Here is a 22,794-nt window from a genome sequence, read left to right on the forward strand (position 1 = left end):
ATACCTGCACCTAACCACTCCCACAAGCCCTCTGTTGGGCCTATGGTTCAGAAAAGTTGTTGACCTGCCACAGATTAGTGGACAAGCCAGGACACATGGTCCTGACGTTCCAGCTTGCTAGGTGGAAGAGAATTGGTTTCTTTTCTGTTTTGCTGGTGCAGTAGTTCAGTCCTCTTGTCAAGTGATAATCTGAGCTCCAAGCACCCGCTGAAGCAGGTGGACAGTGGTGGGTCAACACTTTATTGACTGGCGGCTGCCAGGCTTAAGGCGGATCGTGCCCAGTACGTATTGTGCCCAGTACGTTTCTGGGCACAATTCAAAGTGTTGGTGCTGACCTTTAAAGCCCTAAAAGGCCTCTGCCAGTATACCTGAAGGAGCGTCTCCACCCCCATCGTTCTGCCCAGGCACTGAGGTCCAGCGCCGAGGGCCTTCTGGTGGTTTCCTCACTGCGAGAAGAGAAGTTGCAGGAAACCAGGCAGAGGGCCTTCTCAGTAGTCGCGCCTGCCCTGTGGAACGCCATCCCATCAGATGTCACAGAAATAAACAACTATCAGACTTTTAAAAGACACCTGAAGGCAGCCCTGTTTAAGGAAGCTTTTAATACTGGATGAATCATTGTATTTTAATATTCTTTTGGAAGCCACCCAGAGTGGCTGGGGAAACCCAGCCAGATGGGCAGGGTATAAATAAATTACTATTATTATTGTTATTTTTATTAACCTGACCAGTGAGACACAATGATTTCTCCCACCAACAAAGACAACATAGCACTTGTACCGTATTCCATTCAAGTTGAGCTTATAACTCATAACTGCTGCCTCCTGCATTGATTTTGCTATGTTTGCAGCACCAAAGTGACCTCACCAGGGCAGTATGTATGGAGGTCCTGGGCCACCCAGACGACACTCCCCCTGCAGGAGTTGCCAGAAGGAGGCAATACAAGACACTATCCACCTGCCTTAAGGACTCCACTCTGGATTTGTGTGAAGTTTACTGCCCAATGCAACAAAGTCTGCAAAATGTTTCTGTATTACTAGCGCCTTTTCCTTAGACAAACTTTGCCCACAGTGACAAGCCTGTGAGTGAGTTGTCCTACACCAGATACTTGCAGCTGTATGATCCATTGGAAATATTGTCTTTGTTGATGGATAAGATTTAGCTCGGTGTTGCCATTGATTGTCTGGGATCAAACAGTTGTGATGCTGGAGAACCACAATTGCCTTCTTTTTAGTTTATAACAACTGCAATAAGCTCCACTCTTTATTAGAACGTTGGCAGTGTGGGAGATGGGTAATTAAGCTCTTCCTCCTCACACCGTTTCCCTAATCTATCACTTGCCAAAAAAGAAGAATGCTGCCCTTTATAGTATGTGTAGATATATTCCACTTTCAAGGAGGAACAGATCAAACTCCACTTCTCCCAATCAAAATTGGACCTTCCCTGTGCTTCTCCATCCAAAAGTTGGGACATCCAAGCAATATCCTGTGGCATCACATCTTCTTTATTCTTCCGTCTAGTTGAAAGTAAATATAATATGACATAGAGGATTATAACAACAATAACAGAGGATGAAAACAATGGATGACAAGATTCGTACCTATTGAGAGGTGTACCTGCTAACCTGGAGACCTAGTTAGTTTATTTCTGCATAACCCATACGTAAATAAAAGTAAAAAGAATGTAGTATTGCAATAAAATCTAAAAGTAGCAGATTTTTAAAAAGCATCTTAAAAACAGAATTAATTTTTCACATTTAAAAGGCTTAGGAAAATGAAATGATCTTTGGCCTGTATTGAAATGCTATTAAGGTAGGCACCAAGGAGAGTCTTCCTAGCCACTCCACAAATGAGGTTCTACTCATGGGCACCAATGCTGAGAAGGCCCTCTCCCCACAATATCCACTGCAACTTGTGCATCTTCTAGGACTATACTGTATCAGTGAAAATGGGAACTATCAAAACTGAGCTTAGAGGAATTCTGGGGAATCCTTGTTAAATATAAGCCATGTTCATATTTCTTGCTAATGAGGTAAGCCAGTGAGACAACACAAAATGGAGCCTACTGTTTTCTGTAGGCTACTGCTTACTTTATGTATCAATATCTGAAAGATTGATATTTAGCACTTGCAAATTAGCTTCTCCAGCAGCCAGTTTAGGAATCTTTATATTGCAGCACTTAGATACTCTAATTTTCATTTGCTGTGAAGAGGAAATTTCAACATCAAGGAGAAACATTATATAATAGTGATGCCAAAGTGCCTCATCATGAGCCATAGCTATTACGAAGTAGGCAGAGAGGAAGATGCACAGAATCAAATGAAAGACCATCTTGAACAATAATACGCTAAAAGATACTAGCTCTAGAGCAATACTTGAAAGTTTCCTGGTGATTTGTTTTTGAAATGCTTATTTAAAATGCATTGTCAGAATTTACATAAATTGGGATAATAGTTGGATGTCATTTTAAACGTATTTATTATGTTTACTTCTTTGAAACCACTTATAAATATTTCATTCCAAATCTGTGTTTTGTGTCTTGCTTGCTGTTTGGTTTAGTGTGTCTGGAAAAAGATACTCTGACTCATTTTGTGTTACATTTTTAATCATATCATTTAGAAACTTGGTTGAAAACATTTTCTTCATAATGATTTGTCCAATGATTGATCCTTTGTCCTCTAGAAATACATTAACATACAATAATTCTTATTTTAACAATCTCTGTGTGTATCTGTGGGGCAAAATTAGCAAATATTTGTTGGACTTGTGGTATCTTGTATGAACTACTACAACAGAGGGATGTGAAAATCCAGGACTTTTGTAATACTGAATTATTTACTAGAGAACATGGATTGTTCAGCCAGAAATACAGATTTTGCTACTGGACAGCTGTATACTTTAACATAATGGTTGAATTTGATTTTTGACATTGATTCGTATCTTTTATTCACTTCCTTGGGGTAAGAAACAGAAGGGGAAGGTAAAGGAAGGAAGGAAGCAGTGAGGATAGACATAGACTTGGGGAAAAGCTAATGACTGTGCTAAGTGAAGTGTTGAATTCTATACTCTCTTATCTAGAGATCACCTTTTCTTACATGTCTACATGTGTGGAAAACCAAGGAAAGTTTTGCTGGTGGTTTATGCAAGGGATGGAAAACCTGTGGTCCTCCGGATGATCTCTGTTTCCTGTCAGCCCTAACCAGCTTGGCCACTGATCATGCATGATGAGAGTTGTGGTCCAGTAACATCTGTAGGATAGCATGTTCCTCACATCTGATGCATTCATTCATAGAATCAAAGAATTGTAGAGTTGGAAGGGACCCAAAGGATAATCTAGTGAGCCTCTGCCATGCAGAAATGTCAGCTAAAGCAGCCATGACAGATGGCCATCCAACCTCTGGCTAAAAACCTCCAATGAAGGAGAGTACAAACCTCCTGAGGGAAACCATTCCACTGTTGAACAGCTCTTACTGTCAGAAAGTTATTCCTGATGTTGAATCGGAATCTGCTTTCTTGTAACTTGAAGCCATTGGTTCAGGTCCTACCCTCCAGAGCAAGAGAAAACAAGTTTGTTCCCTCTTCCATGTGACAGCCCTTCAGATATTTGAAGAGGATTATCATATCACCTCTCAGTCTCCTCTTTTCCTGGCTAAACATACTCAGCCCCTTCAACCGTTCCTCACAAGGCTTGGTTTCCAGACCCTTGTTCATCTTGGTTGCCCTCCTCTGTGCATGTTCTAGCTTGTCAACATCTTTCTTAAATTGTGTTGGATTATGCCGGACAAGAGTGTAAACCGAGGCGAAACATGGAGCCTGGCACGCTTCCTCCTTGCGCAGAATCGCTGTTGTCCGTGCCGATCCAACCCTCCTTCCTGCCTCTCTCTCTTGCCGGTAGCAGAGCGAACACAGCGGTGAGAAGCAATTGCAACAGTGTGGGTAATAATTCAGAGCAGACACAAGGCATTCCTTATCTTCTCATGCCTTTAATCATGAAGTTTAACAGCATAAATTCAGACCTGGCGAGAACTGACACATTCTCCCTCTCGCATAGCGTCCCAGAGGCAGACTGAAACACTTAGCGTCAAACCACTCCCTTAAGTGCTTCTAACCACGCCTCAGGAAAGAGACGTCACCAGAACTCTTTAGCTCTGTGAGTTCTGAAACCATTAACACCCCCTCTCGTCACGAATCCTGAGGGAAACTGTGAACCCCTATTTACAGACCTCTTTGAGTTCAACTCACCTCCCATTGCCTTTTGCCTCCCACTGGCATCTATCCCAGGCAATTGTTGAATCCCTTCCACACTCCCAGAATCACACTGTGCGAAACCAACCCACGCACTGGTGACCTGAAACCTCTCAGGTGGAATCCCCTTTGTGGTCCGAGTTGACCGCCGGAGCACAACCTCGGGTGCTTCTCCTGACCCACTGGGGTCAGCAAGTGTGTCTCCAGCAAGCTCAGAAGACTCCCCCTCTGACTTGCTGCGTCTTCGGGCCTCCTGCACTTGGCTAACAGGAGATGAAGGCTCGCTCTTGGGTTCCCTCTTAACCTGTGGAGAAACCCACCCCTGTGCTTGACCATCATCAGCAACCTGGTCTTCAGCAACAGGCTCCGCCTCTGCCTCTCCTTCCTCCATTTCTTCCTCCCTTTCCTCCCCCTCAGAATCGGACAGACATTCTGAGAGAAAATCAGAACCAACCCTAGGCTGTGACCAACCACCCTGCTCAAAGAACTCAGCATGCTTGCTGACCAGCAGCTTGGTCTGATCACCCTCTGGGTATGCAAACTTCCACCCATTTGTTGCAGGATCATACCCACAGAAGATCATGTCCTGGTACCTAGGACCACCCTCCTTCCGTTGCGCTGTTGGTATTGGCACTGAAGCCTTGGAACCAAACGAACGGAAGAAATGCACCTGTGGCTTTCTCTTGTGCAACAAAAAATACGGTGTGTCACCTACATCATGATTGTAGGACCTGTTAAAAACAAAGCTGGCAAACTTCCAAGCTTCACTCCAAAAGCTCTGAGGCAGCCCAGAGTCACACAGTAAAACTCTGACAGCTTCAGCCAGTGCTTCACTCCTGTGCTCTGCCATGCCTCTCTCTTGAGGAGACTTTGCACCCGTCACCTGGTGACGAATTCCCTTTTCCTTGAAGAACTCCTTCAGAGCAGACCCAGTGAACTGTGACCCACGGTCACTCCTGAACTCTTGCACATTGGTGGAGAACCTTAGTTCCACCTCCGCAACCCAATCCTGGATGAGTTGCGCCGCCTCCCTCTGCGACCTGAGAGAGAAAGACCATGAATTCTGAGAAAAATCATCTGCCACTGTCAGCAGATACCTGGCCCCACCCAGACTCTCACACTTCATTGGCCCTGTAAGGTCTGTGTGAACCAGCTCAAAAGGTTTTGTGGTTACCCTCTTTACCCCGGGAAACCTGCACCTTTGAACCTTGCTGCATGCCCTGCACACTAGGGATCCCTCACATGGCGTGATTTTACAACCTTTGGTGCAGCCTGGCAACCTCTTAACATCTTCCAAACAAGCATGAGACATTCTCTTGTGCCATACATGAACACATGAATCATGGCTGGGAACACTAGCACACTGCGCCTGTGCTCTCCCTGCATTCCCCCCACCCTCCAGAGGTGTTTCCAGAACAAAGAGATTGTCCTTGCATTCCACGTTGACAAGTTGTCTCCCCCCTCTGAAAATGGAACAGGTATCATTTTCAAAACAAATTTTGTACCCCTGCTTCGCAAGAGCAGGTATCGATAACAGACAACACTTCATCCCTGGTACAATGAAGCACTCCAGCTCCGCCTGCAAAACAGAAACATATACATTTGCAGCATTAGAAACATTCCTTTTTGTCCCGTCAGCTAATGTAACAGTCATTCCAGCTGAAACAGCCCTGCAATTCCGCAGCTCCCCAGCAGATGGCGTTATCAGGTGATGACTCGCTCCTGAATCCAACACCCACTTCACAGCTGTGTCCCTGCTGGCATTGCTCTGTAGCGTTGCCATGCCAACAAACGTCTGGCTGCACCTGTCCTTGGCAGCGTCCGTAACGGCAACATCCTGCGTTGCTCTGAAGACTGGACTTATCTCAGAGTTCCCAGACAATTCTGCAGCACGTATCTCCCTCTGCAGCAGATGGCTGGCCTTGAAGCCTTTAGCTCTGTCCTGTTTCCCAGGCTTCGACTCACGACGCAAACAACTCTTGGCAGCCTTTGGAAAAAGAGGCTTCTCTGAGCTTTTACTGCTCACCGCCCCCCCCACTGCTCCCAGGGCTCCCAGGACACTTTCCTGCACCCCCAGTGATGGGTAAAGGGCCCCCAGCCGCTTGCCTCTCTCCAAGCTCCTCACGCAGACATGTTGCATCACCCACGCAGCTTTTAGACTCTGCTAAACCAGCAGCAACAGCAGCAGTGGCAATAGTCCCTTCGCCCCCCTCAGGGGTCCCACAGCCTTTCCCAGCTGTGCACCGGCTTTCCGTGCTCTCTTGCCTTTCCTGTTCTGATGCAGCCATCTCCCGGCCCTTGCTTCCGCCCCCAGCTTTACACGCTTCCTGGAGAGCTACCCAAGCGACCTCAGGCTTCCTTGCATCCAGAACAATAGGCCTCAAATCAGCACTCACGTTCTCAGCCAAAAACGCCAGAACACGCTCCTCAGCTTCACGTTGGCTTGCAACCGCCCCAGCTGACGTAGACATCGGCGTGACTGTTTCCCAGAGCTTAGCTCCGACTAGGGACAACTCTGCTAAATAACTCCACTCCAACCACGTTTGAATGGTTAATTTCGCACATGGCAGCTTAAGCTTAAAGCCATGTTCCTGGGACTGAGCCATCTCCTCCTCCCCGGGGTAAGCTTACTCACAACTGGCATCAGCTTCCTCCGGCCTCCGGCAGATCGGCTCCTCTTCCCAGCGAGCTCCTTCCAGCTTCAGAGACACAGCTCCAGAGCTCCAGCTGGCCCCAGCAACTTTTCAGCTAGCTTGCTGGCTTCCCCCACACGTGGGACGTTCCTGCAATGCTTCAAAGCGTTGGCAAGCATCCATAACCTGTTGGATTATGCCGGACAAGAGTGTAAACCGAGGCGAAACATGGAGCCTGGCATGCTTCCTCCTTGCGCAGAATCGCTGTTGTCCGTGCCGATCCAACCCTCCTTCCTGCCTCTCTCTCTTGCCGGTAGCAGAGCGAACACAGCGGTGAGAAGCAATTGCAACAGTGTGGGTAATAATTCAGAGCAGACACAAGGCATTCCTTATCTTCTCTTGCCTTTAATCATGAAGTTTAACAGCATAAATTCAGACCTGGCGAGAACTGACACATTCTCCCTCTCGCATAGCGTCCCAGAGGCAGACTGAAACACTTAGCGTCAAACCACTCCCTTAAGTGTTTCTAACCACGCCTCAGGAAAGAGACGTCACCAGAACTCTTTAGCTCTGTGAGTTCTGAAACCATTAACAAATTGTGGTGCCCAGAATTGGACACAGGATTCCAGGTGTGTTATGAGCAAGGCAGAAAAGAATGATACTATTACTTTCCTTGATCTGGACACTGTACTTCTTTTTTTTAAAAAAGATATTTATTAAAATTTTCAGAATATTACAAAATGAAAAAATAAAAAATTAAAATACAAAATAAAAGTAGTTAAAAACAACTCAATCTTTCCGTTACTTATCTTTCATTGGCTTGTTTCCCGGACCTCCTCGCTCCCTTTTTTGTATTCCAATTCAGTTTGTTAGTTCAGCAAATACTTCCCCTCTTTGTTTATCCTAGTCTTTAATCTTAAAATATTGTGACATTGAATTTTAACCTATTAATAATCCATTTTTCATATTCCCTTATAATATTACAGCTAAAAACCACTTAATTTCTATCCAACATCATTCTAACATTCATTAATTTTGCAATATTTCTGTAGATAGTCTTTAAACTTTTTCCAATCTTCTTCCACCGACTCTTCTCCCTGGTCTCGGATTCTGCCAGTCATTTCCGCCAATTCCATATAGTCCATCACCTTCATCTGCCATTCTTCCAGGGTGGATAGATCTTGTGTCTTCCAGTACTTTGCAATAAGTATTCTTGCTGCTGTTGTGGCATACATAAAGAAAGTTCTATCCTTCTTTGACACCAATTGGCCGACTATGCCCAGGAGAAAGGCCTCTGGTTTCTTCAGGAAGGTATATTTAAATACCTTTTTCAATTCATTATAGATCATCTTCCAGAAAGCCTTAATCCTTGGGCACGTCCACCAAAGGTGAAAGAATGTACCTTCAGTTTCTTTACATTTCCAACATTTTGGACACTGTACTTCTGTTGATGCAGCCTATAATAGCATTAGCTTTTTTTGCTGTGTGCGTCACACTGTTGACTCACGTTAAGCTTGTGGTCCACCAAGACCCCTAGATTCTTTTCACATGTACTGCTAGTAAGCCAGGTGTACCCCATCTTATACTGGTGCAGCTGGTTCTTCCTGTCTAAGTGCAGAACCTTACACTTGCCCCTATTGACATTTATTTTGTTAGTTTGGGCTCTGCTCTCCAATCTGTTACGGTCATTTTGAATCCCGATTCTGTCTGCAGCATTAGCTACCCCTCCCAGTTTAGTGTCATCTACAAATTTGATGAACATCCCCTCAATTCCTTCATCCAAATAATTTGTAAAGATGTTGAACAACAATGGGTCCAGGACAGAACCCTGTGCCACCCCACTTGTCCCATTTTTTCTAGGATGACAAGGAACCATTAATGAGTATTCTTTGGGTTCGGTCAGTCAATCAACTACAAAGCCACATAACAGTTACCTCGTTCAGTCCACATTTTACCAGTGGTAAATTCCTCACAAGATATTCCTTGCAAGAATAGTATGGGGGACTTTTGTCAAAAGCCTTACACCATGTCCACAGCATTCCCCTGATCCACCAAGCTTGTAACTCCATCAAAAAAAGAAATGAGAATCATCTTGCATAACTTGTTATTGAGAAACCTATGGTATGTCTTAGTAATTGCAGCATCCTTTTCTAAGTGCTCAGAGACCGACTGCTGAATTATCTGTTTAAGGATCTTTCCTGGTATCATATCAAGCTCACTTTTTTCACCTTTTAGAAGATGGGGACAACATTTGCCCACCTCCAGTTTGCAGGGACCTCACCTGTTCTCCAAGATTATAGACAAAGGCTCTGAAATTACATCTGCATACTGTTGATTAAAATGATGTGTGATGCTGTTGTCTGCTGCATATACCATATGAAAAAAATTCATAGCCCTTCCTTCTTCCTTTATTAGAAATTCCCAGCTAAAACTGTTAAACTTTATACCTTACACTTTTTAAGTACTGTATGCTTAAGGGAATTGAAAGGCCAAGGGGCACCTTGATTATTTAGAGTAGATGATATTAGTGTGACAAAGTAGCTTGGAATCTATCCAGGTTTCACATTAGGGCACATTTCTTTTTATATAGATCTATGAACTGTTATAGATAAGAGAATAGATACTACAGGATCACAAATAAGTGAGCATAATATTAAAATTCCTGCAACTTGTGCCTGAGAAATACAGATGCTGTGGTTGATTCTTTGCCTGTTTCATTCAGCTGGAGTTTATGGCAGTTGGTTTGAATAACCCCTGAACTGATCATATACTGCTCAACTGACCCGATTTAAGCAGGACATACTGGAATTACAGAAGCCATTCTTGGCTTATGGTTGGACCCAGGAATCTCCTGGTTTTTGGTCCTATGCTCTGGTGTGAGTCAGCTGGCTGTCGTGAGAGCTCGGGACCAAAAAAACAAGCATCCTGATTTGGATCCCCTGTATGTTGGGAGCATATGGAATCATGGGGTTCTCAATAATCACTTAAGGGACAAAGCAATACCTTTTTCTCAGGAACTCATAAAATATTCAATACTATATATATACTGGATGTTTAAATAAGACTTTCCAGCATAACATTTAAACTGACATTGTCCCTCTGAAAGCCAGCTTATTTTCATGGTTACATGTTACATTTCTTGAGACTGTTATCAAATTGTTTTTAAAATTCGTAAGTTATGATGTTAACCTTTTTGGATTCATTCTGTAAAGGTGGGGTGTGAATGTTTAAAATAATAAAAATAATCTCTGCAACATAGATATAAAGATTTCCATTCTAAATTCTGTTGACACCCATCAACAGAAGACATACATTCTGCCTATTTGTCAAATGACAACATTGTTATTTGACAAATCCCATCAATTTACGCTGTTTAAATTCACAGTATCTCACTACTTGTTTTACCTTAGTTACTACAAGTTACTACAAGTAAATAATGTTACAATGCTAAATGCAAGTGAGTAGTTAAAAGCCTCAGTCCTTTAACCAACCAAATGGAAAATATGTTGAAAATAAAACAGGGTGTTGGTATAGTGACCACCTTGTATGCATGAAACATACATCGATTTGTTTTCTTCTGGCCTATATATTGACCTCCCAAGAAGGACTCAGAGAGATATTAAGAAATAACTATTAATAGCCAGTCAACAGAAGGGTAATGAGTTTGACAGACTGGGTATTATTGGAACAAACTAGAGATTTTGTTAATATTTTAAAAATGCTGTTGCATTTGTCCTTGGAAATGTACTTTTTGGTATAATGCCAAAGCAGTAGTAGTATTTCATTAGTGCCATTTAGGACAAATGATCACTGATCTATATGTTTAATTTTCTACCTATAACTAGTCACATTCAAGTTGTGAGCTCGAGAAAACTGGCAGCCCCCATAATGCCTTAAAGTGCTAACTGGACAGGGAAGTGGTGATGGAGAGGAAGTGCTGCAGGTCAACAGCATAGTGTGGGAAATTGGTCTTTAAATTTCCTATCCACATGCTTATCTGCAGCCCTGAACCTGTACACTTTCACAGCTGGGATTTTTTAGAGCTTTTCTTCTAACTCTGTAACAGAGTGTCAGTGCTAGGTGCTCTGTGGTCTGGACAGTGAGATCAAAATCTAAGTGCTGTAGCAATGTAAGTTAGTGGCCAAGGTCTAGGAGGTGAGTAAAGCTGCATAGCCAGTCCCCAACCTCAACAATACAGCAAGTCTGGCAGAGTTTAATTATTTTGCTCTGGAGCCAATTTCCTACCCATTTGAACAGAAGAGGTCTTCAGCAGAAAGGGGGCCTTCCTATCTTCAGAGGTATTTGATTAGTTTTAATTCTGCTACTGCTACAAATTTATGTTGAATTGGCTCCAGAAATGTGACTTTGGGAGAAATTCTGGCAGTGGTAGAGTTCTATGAAGTGTTGTTCAAGAGCTAGCTACACACACACACACACAACTTTCTTCTGTCACCTGCGCAACCTGAAAATCTGCTCTTTGAGGCTGGTGGACCCTCTAGAACAGCATAGCATGTGGCAAGAGTTTTGCAACAGAAAGGGGGAATTGCTGAAAATTGGGAACCCTCTTTGCACAAATGGAAATGACTTCTGTTCATGCAACTACACCTTTAGTTCCAAGGTTTTGTCTTGTATTTGCAGCTTTTTATTGACGGTATTTTGACAAGAGTATTTTACTGTATTTTATATGCATTTTGTTAGCCTCTTTGAGGACTTTTACAAATTTCCTAAATAAACTAGACAACGTGTAAAAGAGCAGAAATAAACAAATAGATAAGTTAATTGCTTTTGAAAACTCAAAAAAACAGGACCAACTTGACATTTAAAGGATAATGATGATGATACCAGGTGAATATGTCTAGCATATGTACACAATGAAAGAGTTGTATTCCTGCTCACTTGGGAATGAATGAATGAATGAATGAATGTGATATTGAGAATATATTCTGTGCACTATATTGTTGCTAGCTACAAATTTTCAAAACCAATTCTTGTCTATCATGGAAGTTCTACAATATAAGCAAGCAAAAGTAGAGAGACTACTAGTTTGTGCTTGTATTCATCTTTTAACAGAGGTGAGGGAGGGTTATCTCTGCCAAAAAAAAGGTTTGAAAGATGGTGGTAGATTCTACTATCAAAACAACTATGAAAACAAATATCTGTCATTCATTTTTGCAAACAAAATGTAAGGAATACATCATGTATTATTTGCAATTACTAAAGTATTGCAGCTAAAGATAGCAAAATAAAAAATTGGTGCAACTGAAGTTTATTGCTGCAGTGAAAAGTGAGCTATTACCAGCAAATTGAGTTTGCTGTATAAAATATGTATACTCTAATCATAAGTGATGGCATTACAAAGTAAAGAAATGTAAAGGAGGATGTATAATGGCTTTAAAGTTCTTAGTCTAGTATAGCCCCACTAATGGGCTCATTTAGGGGTTTCTTGATTCTATAGAAGTCTTCACTTACTATTATGCTGCCTTTTCAAACCTTGAAGATAAACAAATGAGCTGTTTGAGACATATAGAAGACAAAATAGTTAAACATATAACAAAAACCCTGAATAAAGATTCAGATTGTATTTTAAAAATGTCGCTGATGATATATTTTGTGCTATTACATAAAATCATTCTATTCTAATCTTTCACATACTTTTAGAATAAAATGAGTGTAATAACTACTATGTATTTGATGGGGGAAAAGGGACGCGGGTGGCGCTGTGGGTAAAATCTCAGTGCCTAGGACTTGCCGATCGTATGGTCGGCGGTTCGAATCCCCGCGGCAGGGTGAGCTCCTGTCTTTCAGTCCCAGCTCCTGCCCACCTAGCAGTTCGAAAGCACCCCTAAGTGCAAGTAGATAAATAGGTACCGCTTTATAGCGGGAAGGTAAATGGCGTTTCCGTGTGCTGCGCTGGTGCCGGCTCGCCAGAGCAGCTTCGTCACGCTGGCCACGTGACCCGGAAGTGTCTGCAGACAGCGCTGGCTCCCGGCCTCTTAAGTGAGATGAGCACACAACCCTAGAGTCGGACACGACTGGCCCGTACGGGCAGGGGTACCTTTACCTTTTTATTTGATGGGGATGTACAGTATTAAGATGAACAACACAGAGGTACATAATGAAAATAGAGATAAATTCACCTTCCCACCTCTATGCATTTCCATATTCTTGGAGACCTAAGTGTGGGGTGCTTCTAAAGCTTTGGGATAAGCCAAGGCACCCATACCTGCATCGGCCATGAGGTTGTGCATATGCAAGGCAAGCATGTTTTTGCTTAGCTCTTTCCTGCCCAAAGACACAAACAGATGGGCTTCAGCTTCAGTGGTACCTAAAGGCTCGTCCACACTTTTTCAGCTGCTTTCCATATTCTTACTCTCTGTTTTGTGCTGTCAATTCCTGATCCACAAGAGGACCTTTCCTCTCATTCCATGACTGCTAAGCTGACTCAGGAGTCTTTAGTGAGGTGCCTTTTTTAAAGTCCATGTATGCTATGTCAGCTGGATCACCTGTATCTATATGCTTCAAAGAACTCTAATAGGATAGTGAGACAGGACTGGCTCTTGCAAAATCTACAGTGACTCTGCTTCAGCATGGCTTGTTCTTCTGTATGCTTAGTTATTTTATCTTTAACAATACTTTCCATCAGTTTTCCGAGGACAGATGCTAAGATGAAATGTTTTCTTCATTTTTACCTCCTCTTGTCAAAAGACAGTATTTGAGTACTGAAGGTGAATTAAACTGGAAAGTCAGCTTTGTATTAGGAAATACAGTGGTACCTCGGGTTAAGAACTTAATTTGTTATGGAGGTCTGTTCTTAACCTGAAACTGTTCTTAACCTGAAGCACCATTTTAGCTAATGGGGCCTTCTGCTGTCGCTGCGCCGCTGCTGCACAATTTCTGTTCTCATCTTGAAGCAAAGTTATTAACCCGAGGTAATATTTCTGGGTTAGCGGAGTCTGTAACCTGAAGCGTATGTAACCTGAGGTACCACTGTACAAGATATTAGATTCTTTTTTACATGAGAGGGATCTTTTAGCCTCTGGTTTTGTTATATACTGCCTGGATGACTATTGTAGTTCTTTATTGTATTTGCTTATATAGCTTTTAAATCATCATTATTAGATGAATGTTGCGAGAGCCAGTGTGCTGCAATAGTTAGTGGTAGGAGTCCTCATGTTCAAATCCCCATACAGTAACGAGGTGGGGAGTGGTTGCAGCGTGGCACAGGGAGCAACATTGGGCAGTTGGCCAACAGTTGGGGGATTCCCCAAGCCGGCCACTTTGGTGGGCAGACTTTCCCACTGGCCAGTGTTTCTGTTTGGGCCCTGTTCACTGGGGAGGGGTTGCCGTGAGTGAGTCCTCAAGGGGAGGGGGGTGAGAAGCAAGGATGTCGACTTAAGCTCCACTCCTTGGAGGAAAGACAGAATATAAATGAATTGTTAACATCCATCTGTCTCGAGAGACAATGGAGTGCACCTACAGGGGTGAAGTCAAACTACTGCATTAGCAGCACCAAAGTGCCCAAAGCACAAGCCTGGGCAGTGTGTATGGAGGTCCTGGAGCTGCCCAGATGACAAAACAAGACCCCCTCTCAGCCTTATTGATGTGGTCCAAAGGAAAGCAGAGCACTACTTTTGGCATCACCTTGTCTGCAGGAGTTGCTGGAAGGAGGCAGACAAGGCACCATCCAACCATCTTAAGGATTCCACTCCAGATTTGTATAGGGTGTACTCTATATGGCCTTTTCTTCTTCTGAACGTATCTCACAAGGCAGCAGAGGTTTAGGATCAGAGTTTTTCTTCTGCTAGATGGACTACCATGCCAGGTTGATGAGCCCCATCTGCCGCTATAGATGGAATAAATAATAACAAAAAACACACTTTATTTTCTGGGGGAATTAAATAAATTATTATGTAATAATAAATTATTTATGCCAAAATATTGCATTCATACAAAAAAATGTTTAATTAGCTATGTTATTTGATAATGCTCAGATTATTTCTTTTCTCTTCTGCAGTTGTGACTCTGAAAACAGATACCTTGGTAATCCACTCAGGGGAACATGCTACTGTAAGTATTAGTATAATTCATTGCCCTTTGATGTTGCACATTAAATAATATGCATGTTAACTCCTGACTGAGGTCCATTAGTTATCATTTCATTTGTGATGTGTATTTCATCTAGTAATATATTAGTCAACTGCATCGTGGAGTAATGGATCTGGAAATTTAGTAGACCTGGGTTTAATTCTGTCTCGGGTATAGCTGAACCTTAGACAAGTGAGTTTCCCTCAGCCTAATCATACTGCAAGATGATTTTGAGGGATAATCCCATGTACACTATTCTGAATTCCTAGGGAAGGGCAAGAGACACTTGTGAAAAGCAAAATCTTTATCTTAGGGCTTTTCCATACTTACTCTTACTCCACTCTTTCCAGGCACTGTCTGTGCTTTAAAGCTCCATGTCTGAACACGTTTTTTTTTGGGGGGGGGGCTCTGGAGCTTTCCCCATGAAAACACACTCTTTAAAGTTCAAACGGAGCAAATGGCAATCTGTAGAAAACCCAAATTGATGATTGCTCTGATTGAGCACGAAAGAGTAGGTTTTCACAGGGAAAGCTCTGGGGCAAAAACAAAACAAAACCACACACACTCAAATGTGGAGCTTTTAAGTGCGGACCTGTGCCTGGAAAGAGCAAGGCAAAAGGTAAGTATGGATAAGCCCTTATTTGTTATTGCGATTGCCCTGTGTGTGAAATTAGTATAGTTCTCAGTGTAAATAGAATAAAAGTGGGAAATAATACCTGGCTCACCTCTACCAATGAGGTTAATGCTGACCTGGAGTTTATAAAGGTACAGTGGTGCCCCGCAAGACGAATGCCTCGCAAGACGGAAAACCCGCTAGACGAAAGGGTTTTCCGTTTTGGAGGTGCTTCGCAAAACGAATTTCCTATGTGCTTGCTTCGCAAGACGAAAATGTCTTGCGAGTTCCTGCAGGGTTTTTTTCCTTTCCCCCCCCTTTTTCCCAAGCCGCTAAACCGCTTATCAGCTGATGGCTAAGCCGCTTATCAGCTGATCTTTAAGCTGCTTAACAGCTGATGCTAAGCCGCTTATCAACTGATCTTTAAGCCGCTTAACAGCTGATGCTAAGCCGCTTATCAGCTGATCTTTAAGCCGCTTAACAGCTGATGCTAAGCCGCTTATCAGCTGATGGCTAAGCCGCTTATCAGCTGATCTTTAAGCCGCTTAACAGCTGATGCTAAGCCGCTTATCAGCTGATCTTTAAGCCGGCTAAGCCGCTAATACTGTAGCGCTAAGCTGCTAAACCTCTAATGGGCTTGCTTCGCAAGACGAAAAAACCCGCAAGACGAAGAGACTCGCGGAACGGATTCTTTTCGTCTTGCGAGGCACCACTGTAGTAAGAGATAGCTTTAAATTTCTAGATGTTCTGTATCTTGCTATATTAAATGACAGTAGTACTAGATGTATGTAGCTTTTGTTAATTTTATTTAAGCTTGTTAGATAAAATTCAAAACTTGCACAAAGTTTTAAAAAGAAAACCAAGGCATCAGTCAGATATTGTGTAAAGTATGCAAATTAAGCAGCGTTAAATAGTTTAGAGAATGTCAATAAGGTCTAAACAGTGATAGCCACAGAATCTGTTTTCTTTCTGTAGATATTCTGGTTTTCTGCAGATTTATTTTGCCCTCTAAAAATAAATGTAGACAAATTTAAGTGATGAACAAGATGTGACACCAACAGAACTGTGGGTTCTGGACACCTACAAGGAAGGTCTTATTCATTATTATTTTCTAGTAGCTCTGTTTCATAAATCTTCTTTGCCTGAGAAAAATTGTGCCATATCCAGATAGCCTTTCACCTCTAAATAACCAGAGCTATTTGTCTTCTATCAGGTTTTTAAATAATGTAAAGATTTGCTATTGTTGCAATGATACCGTATGCCAGTTGTTAACCTTAACCCAATAGTGTGAATAAATTCCGAATTCTTGCATTCGTTTATATGCCCTCTTGATGCTTCATTAATCAGATCTTTGTTCTCTTGGTGTTAGTACTCTGGCAGCAAGAAAAGGCATGTTGAGTTTCACTGGGGGGCGGGGGATACCTTAATGGTGGAACCCTTAGGATGGACCTCATTGATTTAATGGGGGCTCTTCGCTCTTCTTTAAAGTGCCTAAGGATGACAGGCTAATTGGTTTGTTTGTTTCTATATCAAGAGTGACTTTTCAATTCACAGATAATTTAATGGTCCAGAATTTTCACAATGGTCCAGAGTTTCTGCAGTGGAACATTTAAAAAAGAGGAACCATGAATTTATATATAATTATAATGAAGTTTATCAAGTGCATATGGTCATATATGCGTGTGCACACAATTTTTATTACATGAGGAAACATATTCTATCCAATTGTTCCATGTTGCTCCCTAATGCTAGACTTTGTGGGAAGCTGTTCACATTTGTAGAGATGCAGTCCCCGTCCTATAGAAATAAAAGGACATGCTCCTTTTGATCTTAATGGAATTAGTACTGAGGTCATTAATGTGTCTTTGCAGTACATTCAATGAGCACAGAAACCCACAGTTCAGGCGGCAATTGCTGGAGACAGACCAAGTACCTAGAGCAGGGGTTGAGCACGCTGACCAACTGAAGCCACCGAGGAATCTAGTTTGTCAACCACCAGTTGCCCAGAGTGAGGAAATGCAGGATACCTTTCTATATAATATGCCGTGATTCAGAAATGACTCTCTAGAATCAGCTGGTTTCTAGGACCAGGGGGATTTTAGTCTCTGGTGTTATTAACTCATCTTGAATTGCCTTCAACTCTTTTACTGATCAGTGGCTCTGATGGGTGGTGCAGGGAATTGAAAATTGGTACCTAATCCATGTAGATACTGGTGTAAGTTCCATGGTGCATGGCAATCAATAAAAGTTCCTTAGCATCAAGAAAAGTGTGCTATTAACATCCACTTTAATGCAAAGTGAACATGATGTTAGCCTGCTCATTGAAATTATAGTAGCATCATGCTGGAAGTAAGACACCCACACCCATGTAACTCATGTTGCAATTTAACACAAAATGGGAAATAGTAACATGTATTATAAACCCCCTGAAACCGAATGAAACCCTAAAAGCATTCGTATGAGGGTTTGAGTTAAGGGAGAAAGTTTTACCCCCTGTCTGTACCCATTTTAATTTAATCAAGCATTCCATACATTTCTAAAACTTCTTATGAGATATTCTAGAGAAGCAAAAGGAAGTATTTCTTTGCAGCCACAAGTAATGGTGATGACTGCAAATGCAGACAGCTTTAAAATGTGATTAGTAAAATTCCTAAATTTAATCACCTTTCACTTTCACATTGATTTTAAAAAGTTGAAAGAAACAGAGCTTCGGTGAAAGGTTTTAAAACTGCAGTTTTACAATGAATTTAATGGAGGTCAATTGCATTTCATTGGATGGTCTCTGCCTGTTCACGTTCACGTGGATTGCTTCTTTGTACAGCCAAATGTTCTGTACTTTCTGGAAAAGCAATCAGAACAAGTCGAACCAATGATCCATCCTTGCCAGCATCACTGACTAGCCATGACTGGATCCAGATATTTGCAAAAATTTATAACTGCACAAAGCAATAATAGCATGCTGTTGGAGACACTGTGTCCCCCTCCATCTGTTTCCTTCAGCTGAACTGTCCAGACATTGAAACAACCCTTTCTCAAAAAAGTCACTCAATGTTTCCTTTAAATTATATTTTGCTATGTCACAAAGATTTATGCTGATCACATGCTACAGTTCTGTCTTAAACTCATGAAAACAGAATTTTGATTTACTGATGAGTAACTGTTGGTCCTTGAAAAAACAAAAACATCCTCATCCCTTAAATAATCTTCTAATTTAAATTACAAATACCAATCAGGTGTTTAGGCGTGAACACTCAAGTGAAATCTTAGGTACATCCTGCTTGAATGCATAAAGCAGTTTTAGAAAGCAATGGAGATTTGTGGTATACATCATGTGCAGCAATTTTGCTTAACTTTTGCCAAATACCTCAGTAGCTTCTAGGACAACAGTTTCATGATCTTCTATATGTGTGAACATGCAGAAGCTTTTCTTTTGGAGGAACTTCTTCAAAATGTGGGTTATAAATTTTATAGAAAATAAAGCAGATCAATGATAAAATAAAGTAGGAGTTTATTTTGTGGTGTTTTGCACAGGTACCAGATTATTCAGGTTACAAATCCTCATGGGAATGGATGCAGTTTGAGGTGCTTATATAATTTAAAGGAAGAAAGGATAGGAATGCATTTATTGAGAGTTGATTCTCAACTGTTCTAACAACTTCACATAATACTCATGGTTTGTGGAATATTTTTTGTTTGTTTGGATTTAGTAAATACTGATACCATAGCAAAGCTATACAACTGGGGGAGTTTTCTATTGTACTGATCTCACAAGACACTTGAGTGTCTTTTTTTCTAAGTAAAGAGATCAGATTGCTCCTAATGACACATGAAAGGGAGAGAGAGAAATCTGTACATGCACAAATGTGTAGATAGAATAGGTGGATAAGTAATTATTATGTGAAAACGTTAGATACAGCAGACATTAGAAGCAGTAAATTATTCAGCATTGAAGAAAATTGTAAGTAATTGTTGTTGTTGTTTAGTCGTTTAGTCGTGTCTGATTCTTCGTGACCCCATGGACCAGAGCACGCCAGACACTCCTGTCTTCCACTGCCTCCTGCAGTTTCGTCAAACTCATGTTGCTAGCTTCAAGGACACAGTCCAACCATTTCGTCCTCTGTCGTCCCCTTCTCCTTGTGCCCTCAATTTTTCCCAACACCAGGGTCTTTTCCAGGGAGTCTTCTCTTCTCATGAGGTGGCCAATTTTGGAGCCTCAGCTTCAGGATCTGTCCTTCCAGTGAGCACTCAGGGTTGATTTCCTTAAGAATGGATAGGTTTGATCTTCTTGCAGTCCATGGGACTCTCAATAGTTTCTTCCAGCACCAGAATTCAAAAGCATCAATTCTTCGGCGATCCAGCCTTCTTTATGGTCCAGCTCTCACTTCCATACATCACTACTGGGAAAACCATGGCTTTAACTATACGGACCTTTGTTGGCAAGGTGGTGTCTCTGCTTTTTAAGATGCTGTCTAGGTTTGTCATTGCTTTTCTCCCAAGAAGCAGGCGTCTTTTAATTTTGTGACTGCTGTCACCATCTGCAGTGATCATGGAACCCAAGAAAGTAAAATCTCTCACTGCCTCCATTTCTTCCCCTTCTATTTGCCAGGAGGTGATGGGACCAGTGGCCATGATCTTCGTTTTTTTGATGTTGAGCTTCAGACCATATTTTGCGCTCTCCTCTTTAACCCTCATTAAAAGGTTCTTTAATTCCTCCTCACTTTCTGCCATCAAGGTTGTATCATCAGCATATCTGAGGTTGTTGATATTTCTTCCGGCAATCTTAATTCTGGCTTGGGATTCATCTAGTACAGCCTTTCACATGATGAATTCTGCATATAAGTTAAATAAGCAGGGAAACAATATGCAGCCTTGTCATACTCCTTTCCCAATTTTGAACCAATCAGTTATTCCATATCCAGTTCTAACTGTAGCTTCTTATCCCACATAGAGATTTCTCAGTAGACAGATGAGGTGACCAGGCACTCCCATTTCTTTAAGAACTTGCCATAGTTTGCTGTGGTCGACACAGTCAAATGTGTGCATAGTCAATGAAGCAGAAGTAGATTTTTTCTGGAACTCTCTAGCATTCTCCATAATCCAGCGCATGTTTGCAATTTGGTCTCTGGTTCCTCTGCCCCTTCGAAATCCAGCTTGCACTTCTGGGAGTTCTCGATCCACATACTGCTTAAGCCTGCCTTGTAGGATTTTAAGTATAACCTTCCTAGCATGTGAAATGAGCGCAGTTGTGTGGTAGTTGGAGCATTCTTTGGCATTGCCTTTCTTTGGGATTGGGATGTAGACTGAACTTCTCCAATCCTCTGGCCACTGCTGAGTTTTCCAAATTTGCTGGCATATTGAGTGTAGCACCTTAACAGCATCATCTTTTAAAATTTTAAATAGTTCAGCTGGATTACCATCACTTCCACTGGCCTTGCTATTAGCAGTGCTCTCTATGGCCCATTTGACTTCACTCTCCAGGATGTCTGGCTCAAGGTCAGCAACCAATGTGTATTTCACACACACACACACACACATCTTTGCCTCTAAATCTAAATTTGAAATAGTTATTGAATACATTATTTATTTTAAAGAGATAGCTTAAGTAGCATTTTAATAAATTTTGGAGGTGTCATTAGTGAAACATTACCTTGGTACTACTACTTGATTCTGAAAATATCCTTTGCTAAATCAAATTCCTTCAAGGAGCACCTCTGAGATCAAAGACTTTGATATTTCATTGGAATGTATAGTTCACAACTTTAAATGACTTTGACAAACACTGTAATGCCTGTTCTGATATCGATACAGAGATTTTCAATTAGCCTGCCGTGTATAAGTAGCAGATATTGATGTAATCAATACTTTTCTTCTGGGAGTAATCAAGGGTATGCAGTACCGGCACATTTCCCCCCACATGTTAAAAATGTGGCACTTACTGCGATGGTAATCATCACTAATATATTACTGCAACAAAATGTTACAGTGTGAAGTACTTCTATTCAGAATTCAATCTAATCAGCCAGAAGATTTTGTTTCATTGCTGCCAGTTTTCTGGTTTTCCTCCCACCTCAGACCCTTCTATGACTACTGAGCACAATTACTCCTCATTAGGCTGTTTTCTGGATCCTCTTCTAGAGTGGTTTTCATAAAGTGTTTACTTCTGCATATCTTGAGATTCCCCCAAGCCTACTGATCCCACACTCATGTGCATGGATGGTGCTGTTTTGGTTGCATAAGAACTGAAACTTCCAGAAAGAATCTGCAATTAGTATATAGAATTATGGGATCTTTTACCAAATGATGTCATTGTCATGCCATGATTTCACAATTAATAAAGGAAAATGACAAGCTATGAAAACTTAAGCTACTGTTTAAAAATCAGTTTTGGAAGATGTTTGAAGGATAAACTTGTGTAGCTCTCATAATAGTCCATCTACCCCACCAAGTGTGTCACGTTTCATGATACCAAGAATACTATTAAGAATATTATGATTTCTCATTCCTCAACTGGGCACCTGAAATGTAAAGCAGTGGCCGGCATATAAAAAGCAGTTGAGCAGTTGGTTTCAATGCATCTTGCTTGCTTAAATCATTCATATCATGACTCTGATAGTGTTTAACTGAAAATTTAATTGACCCTTTTTATCACAGTAAGTAGACATTTGTTTTCCGCTGGTTTTTATATACTCTAGTCTACTGAAATTAATTGTTTGCCAATATTAAAAACAAAATACAAAAATAAGTGATGTGATAATGATTTGGAATACTTTTTTTTCCACCATTGATGTTTAAATTAAACTAATGGGAGTTAGGATTGTATTCTAGGCACTCATTGGGCTAAACAACTTTATATAAAGCAAGGTCGAAATAAACATGTAGTAAGAAAATACAGATGGTACAAATGGATGTTTTGGTTTACTCTTTGATCTCTATATGTGCACACTAAATATCTGGTATTTGTATACATAAAATGTTTTATACATTCATATTACATATCCCAAGCCATTTTGATTTAGGCCAACATTATATTTAGTGACTAGTGAACAAATTGATTTGGCACATATGTGTGAATTCTGACTGGATGCAAATGATAGTTTTATGAGCCAAGACAGGCTGCAAATGCAGTATTTTGTCACAGTGTATTTATTCCTCTTTTGTTTTAGTAACTGCCAAAATTATAGATGTTGATGGATCCTAGATCATAAAAGAAGCATCCAAATTT

The 22,794-nt window shown here is 41.4% G+C and overlaps 1 protein-coding gene across 3 annotated transcripts in view; it reads left to right on the forward strand.

Annotated features, from left to right (window-relative positions):
* ATRNL1 (attractin like 1) overlaps positions 1–22,794 on the forward strand; it is a 521,011-nt gene that overhangs the window by 196,572 nt on the left and 301,645 nt on the right. For all 3 annotated transcript variants that reach the window (XM_081005955.1, XM_081005957.1, XM_081005956.1), the window contains exon 21: positions 14,889–14,941. In XM_081005955.1, coding sequence (XP_080862081.1) covers positions 14,889–14,941 — 53 coding nt within the window. The remainder of the gene's footprint in view (positions 1–14,888; positions 14,942–22,794) is intronic.

The sequence above is a fragment of the Podarcis pityusensis genome, assembly GCF_964106645.2.
Source record: "Podarcis pityusensis genome assembly, chromosome: 5".
Lineage (NCBI taxonomy): Eukaryota > Metazoa > Chordata > Lepidosauria > Squamata > Lacertidae > Podarcis > Podarcis pityusensis.